We start from the raw sequence: 6,290 nt of genomic DNA on the forward strand, positions 1-6,290 counted from the left end.
CGTCCCGCAGGCGGCGGACTGCACGGCCGGGGAGAGGGGCAGGAGGGGAAGCGGGGCGTCCACCCGGCTCTCGCCGCAGGACACCCGGGGGCGGCGAGCGGCGGAGGGGCTCGCACTCGGGGCGTCGGGTCCGGAACGGGTTAAGATGCGGGCCAGCGCCGCCCCCTCCTCCTCCCCACCCTCCGCACCGGCGCCCACTCGCCACGGCGGCCTCGGAGCCCGGCGCGGGCGCGGCGCCTGCCCTGCCCGCCCGGCCCACGCCGGCCCGGCCCCTCACCATCGTAGTAGTAGCACACTTTCTTCTTGCCGCCTCCCTGACTGTACGCCATGGGCTCCCCGGCCACCGCCGCCTCGGGGCTCCTCCTCCTGCTCCTGCTGCTGCCGCCGCGGCTCGGCGGGAGTGAAAAGGGCTGGGGCTCCGGTAGGGGCGGCCGTCTCGCGGGAAATGGCAGGCCCGCGGGAGGAGAGGAGGGGGCGTCGGGAAGACTCGGTCCGGCCGGGTGGAGGGGCCGAGAGCGCGGAGTAGGGGGTGGCAGCGGCGCCAACTCGCGACACTGGGGAGGGGGAGGGGACAGCCAAACCACCTCCGGAGGCCTAGGGGAGGGGGGTTGCGTCCACTGCGGCCTCCACGGGGGAGAAAGGGGCACGGCTAGAAAAAGAGGCCTCTTAAATGTTAAGATAAGAGGCTCTCTAATAATGAACAACTTGCATAAGCCAGGGGAAACTATAGTCGTAAAATTAGAAAAAAGGGGGAAGGCTTTTCTTTCCAAGTAGATAAAAAGGAGCCCGGAACCCGCGAGCATTCTCCCCTTCAGGTCTTCGCACAGTGGTTGCGCTTATCTCGAGCCTGCGCAGTCGTCGCCTCCCCAACCGTAGTCTCTGCCGCCCAGGCCCCCACCGTGTCGTCCCCTGTCTCCCTCCACCCCCACTGTCGCGAAGCTCCCTCTGGAGTGGACCACGTGCCGCAAACATGCCCTGGAGAGACCCTTTGGCACGCCTATCCGCACACACGAACCTTCCAGTCTGCTGCCGGTGGTCTCTCTGTGCCGGGTCGCCTCGGTTACCACAGTTACTCATTTTTTTTCTTTTTCTTTCTGTACCTTTCTTTCTTTTTCCCCACCAGTACTTGCTCCGAGGTTCCCGAGGTCCTGTTACAATAACATCACACATAGTAAGGAGTGGAGTGTACTGCCCGGGATTGAATGAGCACTTACGGAAAGCATTTATGTGTTAGGCACGGGCCTAAGCATTTACATTTAACATGTATTTCACTGATATCTAGTTATAATAGATAGCCTGTTAACTTATTTTAGACTTTCAACAACGCTGAGTTGTATTATTTCTATTTCTTCTTTATAAATTGAGGTTAAGGAACTCGGGTCTCTCAACTGTTGATGGTCTGGGTCGAATTCAGTCTTTCTACAAAATCCACACACCCTGGCTACTCCACTGTACCGCTACTGGAAGACTGGAGCAGAAAGCTAAGAGAAATGATTTTCAGAACTCATGAAAGTTATAAATGCTTGTGTCCCTGTGTTCAAGTCAACGTTTATCAAGCACCTACACTAAGCCAGCCACCCAGGAGATAGTGGGTGGGCGGGCAGCTGATAGTCTTCAGTGTAGCACTCTTATCCCACCTATATAGTTTACAGTTCTCTCCAAATACACACTCTCTTCCTTCCCACCCACCCCCAATTGCAAAACAAAACAAAAACTAGTATTGAAGCACAGACCATTTGGAGCCTTTAAAAATATCCCCTTTATTTTGCTATTTGACTTCAATATTCCCAAGGTGGTCATACTTAAAACAGCAATTTTCCTGGACCTGACTCCCAAGAAATTTATAAAAAGTAAATCCAGGATAATCCTCTCCCCACTCCTCCCATGTCTGTGTTTTTAACAGTCCCAGGAAACTGATGCAGTTGGTACAAGAACCACAGTGTGAGAAACATTGCCTTAGAGGTAGCATTAATTACATAATATTGACTTAAAGTCTTGCTAAACCAAGTTCAGAATGAACTTGATACATTCTGAGGAGGGAATAAGTTAGATTAGTATAAACTAATGTTCTCAGAGCCAACATAGTGGAGTCTGAAATGAGACTTTAGGATATTTCCCTGATTCTACCCCTCCTGCCAAGTCTGTCTTCTTTGCCCCTCACCTGGTGGTTTTACCTCTCTAGCTCAACACTTGTGCTGTTACAATTGCCTACAACTCATTAAAATGGAGTTCAGGAGAGGGGGACCATGTCTGTCTTGCATATAATTGTATCTCTTGTGCCTGTGACGGGGAGCAAGTCACTTAAAGTTTCTTGTCTGAATTGCCTTATGTGTAAAATGGGTAGTATTACTTGGGAAATAATTTCACCTATGTATATTGAGTAACTCCAATAAGAAAATAAATATGGAATCATTTTTAAGCAATAAAGAACTATATGAGGCTGCCCAGACGGTGGCGCAGTGGATAGAGCATTGAACTGGGACGCAGAGGACCCAGGTTAGAAACCTCGAGGTTGCTTGCTTGAGCACGGGCTCATCTGGTTTGAGCACAGCTCATCAGCTTGAACCCAAGGTCTCTGGCTTGAGCAAATGGTAACTTGGTCTGCTGTAGTCAACCCCCACACCTCCGACAGAGCACATATGAGAAAGCAATCAATGAACAACTAAGGTGCTGCAATGAAGGATTGATGCTTCTCATCTCTCTCCCTTCCTGTCTGTCTGTCCCTATCTGTCCCTTTCTCTGTCTCTCTCTCACACACAAAAAAACTATGTGAATATATTATTATGATTACTGCTATATAATAATTTTTATTAGAATTGTTTTGTTTTGTTTTTGCATCCACAGCACCTAACTTTGAACTTATACGAAGAACCTGGACGTATATTTTGATTGGTTGAGAAACTTTTTATATTTTACTCTTCAAAACCGGCATTAGAGAAGTTTAATCCAGTGATAAGAGCAGGCTATGAGAATTATGTACCTAAACATCTATAATGAGCTTTAGATCATCAAAGGTACATGTAGAATCAATTATTGAAATCTATTGACAAGCTCCAACCTTCACTTACTATTTTCAAACCCTATCAAATCTTTTTACCATTAGAAAAAAGGAAATTAAAGCAGCAATTTTCCTGGCCAATATATTGATGAAAACAAGTTGAGAGCATGGTTCATTCACAGAATGCATAATTAAGGATTGCCTTTTTTCTTACTTTTCTTTAGTTTCTGCCCTGTCTGTATGAACTTATTTTTTCCATTATTGAAAACGTTTAGTGCTTTGAGATTATTCAGTGAAATGATCTGTTAAACATAAGTGGACTATTTAGAAATGAGACTACAGTCATGCACCACTTAACATTGGGGATATGTTCTGAGAAATATATCATTAGGCTATTTCATGGTTATAGGAACATCACAGAATACATGTACACAAACCTAGATGGTGTATATATAGTATATTACACACATAGGCCGTGTGGTATAAAGCCTATCACACAGAGGCTACAAGCCTGTATAGCATGTTAATGTGTTAAAAACAAACAAACAAAAAACGATTAAATCAAACAGAAGAGAAAATGATACAATCAAGGGACATGGTAAACATGAGATGTATGAAGTAGGTGCCAGCATAACGTGGCATACTGTTTTATAGCAATTTTTTTTCATAGAGTACACTATAAAGGAAAGGTTAAAACTATACTGTAGTAAATAACAAACCAATAACATAGTTATTTGTTATCATTAACAAGTATTATGGGCTGTACATATTTTTTTTATAAATAAATTTTTATTTTAATGGGGTGACATCAATAAATCAGGGTACATATATTCAAAGAAAACATTTACATGTTATCTTGATCATTTAGTTCTGTTGCATACCCATCACCCAAAGAGAGATTGTCCTCCGTCACCCTCTATCCAGTTTTCTTTGTACCCCTCCCCTCCCCCTCCCCCTCTCTCTCCTCCCCTCCCCCGCCCCCCCCCCCCCCCGTAACCACCCTACGCCTGTCCATGTCTCTTAGTCTCATTTTTATGTCCCACCAATGTATGGAATCCTGCAGTTCTTGTTTTTTTCTGATTCACTTATTTCACTCCGCATAATGTTATCAAGATTCCACCATTCTGCTGTAAGTGATCCGATGTCATCATTTCTTCTAGCTGAATAGTATACCATGGTGTATATGTGCCCCATCTTCTCTATCCAGTCTTCTATTTTTTTTTACAGTGATTAAAAGCCTTTAAGCAAACTCTTGGCCAATACAGCAAGGATCCATAAAAGAGTAGTGTCCTTAACATGTTCACCAAGTCCAAGTTGGCCCCATCACCATGCCAAATTCCTGAAAAATGCAACCCAACCACAGTTCAGTCTGTTAGAAGCTGTCACAGGGAGCAGGAGTCCAGGAAAAGTCCACATCCAGAAAAAGTCCTCATGGCACTGGAATTGTTGTCACCATTCTATACTTTGCAGCTCATGTCCAAGTCCCAGTGACTGCTGCTTCTAGCTGGTAATGATTCAGGTAGACTGGAAAGGCCATTTGCAACATGCATGGATATGGAGCTTCTGTTCTCCTCTGCCTGGAGAGATGAGACCAGGTTGCTTTTCCCTGGAGCTCTGCGACTGTGGCATGGTAAAGAGAACCTTGAGATACACTAAGCTGGGTGGCAAAGGTAGATTCATAATAGAAGTTGGCAAAAAGGGGAAAGAGAGCTCTAAATTAGGAGTAGGTCCCAGCCTGAAATATGAGTGGGGCATTGAGGAATGAGGGATAAAGGAAACACTATATATTAAGCAAAGCAGCAGAAAATAGGACTATCAACACCCACAACAGAGATCTTTGAGGGAAGAATAAAAAACCTGACTATTCAGGCAAAACATAGTTAAGTGGCCCTTGTGCAAATGAGATCAGTTTACCTGCTTCTTGGAAGAAATACCCTAGGCTCGTCCACAGTGTCGTAGATGGGGCCGACGGCCCTGGGCACCTTCAGCCTTCAGTGGCTAACCCCAGCATTCTGGGCAAGGTTAGGTCATAGGTGGCTGGAGCAGGGCTGGAAGAGACTGAACCCTCCCTTAGAGGAGCGAGGGGGAAGCCTACCTTCCAGTGTCCCTGTTTCCTCACAGCAGAGGCATGTAAGCCTGGCAAGCTTTAGCTCAATGACCTTCCTTTCCACTATTGAAGCAGGACCCAGATGGCATCCTATGAGACCCCTTTGGGGCATTGGAGCCTTTAAGGGTGTATCCTAAAAGCTGGTAGTTCCCCTGATCTCTATTGGGCTTTTTCTGCCTCTAGGTATTTTAAAAGCCATGCTCAGCAGATCTTGTTGAGGGGTTTGAGGATCCCCATCCGCCTATATAAATCTTTTCCATATATCTGGAGCTATTTGGAAAAAGACAAAACAGTGTTATTAGCTGGATCTAATAAAGAAGGTAGTAGTTTGCAGGCAAAGAAGATTTGGTGTCTCCTGTTCATCAGCATTCAAAAGAAATGTAAATTTTTTTTTTTTTTAAAGTAAGAAGCATGATATGGTAGACCCGTATGAGTTCCAGGATATGACTACCCCCTTTTAAATTTTTTTTTTAATTGACCTTAAAATGTTTGCTGAGTACACTTTAATAATACCTTAACTTTAAAGATTGTAAGCATGACAAAATACAGTAAATGCTTTTGCTCCATATGCAGGAGCATTTTCAGTTTAGCCAGTTTAGGAAATCCAATAATAGGACAATGCATACAGACAATGAGCTATATATAACATGCTTAGCAGCCTCTCCTGTTCTGACAGAGGTTACTATAGATCTGGAATATGTATCCACTGTAATGTGGACATATGACCGTTTGCCAAATGAAGGTATATGGGCTGTACATAATTTATGTGCTATACTTTTACACGACTGGCACCCAGTAGGTTTGTTTACACTAGCATTACCACAAACACATGAGTAATGCATTGCATTATGATGTCACGAGGTGAGAGGAGTTTTTCAGATTCATTATAATCTTATGGGCACACTATAGTATATGTGATCCATTGTTGACCCAAACATTGTTATATGGTGCATGACTGTATTTAGAAACTGATTGTCTCAACTTATGCTAAAAATTAAACCCTGCTACCAACTGCAACAGATAGTTTAATTTTCAGTTGTTATAAAAGAATTGTGTAAGCCTGTTTATACTCTAAAGAAATTTAGATTTCCTGGTGTTAAATTCTATGTAGCAATTTCATAAGGTAATACAGAAGGTAGAGAGGTATAGTGACTAACACTAGGGTGTTGTCACAACTAAAACGGC

The 6,290-nt window shown here is 44.4% G+C and overlaps 1 protein-coding gene across 1 annotated transcript in view; it reads right to left on the reverse strand.

Moving 5' to 3' along the window:
• HDAC2 (histone deacetylase 2) overlaps positions 1 to 565 on the reverse strand; it is a 39,688-nt gene extending 39,123 nt beyond the window's left edge. The window contains exon 1 of the mRNA XM_066248321.1: positions 278 to 565. Coding sequence (XP_066104418.1) covers positions 278 to 329 — 52 coding nt within the window. The 5' untranslated portion in view covers positions 330 to 565. The remainder of the gene's footprint in view (positions 1 to 277) is intronic.
• Between the last annotated feature and the right edge of the window lie 5,725 nt (positions 566 to 6,290).

Source organism: Saccopteryx bilineata, chromosome 12, assembly GCF_036850765.1.
Source record: "Saccopteryx bilineata isolate mSacBil1 chromosome 12, mSacBil1_pri_phased_curated, whole genome shotgun sequence".
NCBI classification, from domain to species: domain Eukaryota; kingdom Metazoa; phylum Chordata; class Mammalia; order Chiroptera; family Emballonuridae; genus Saccopteryx; species Saccopteryx bilineata.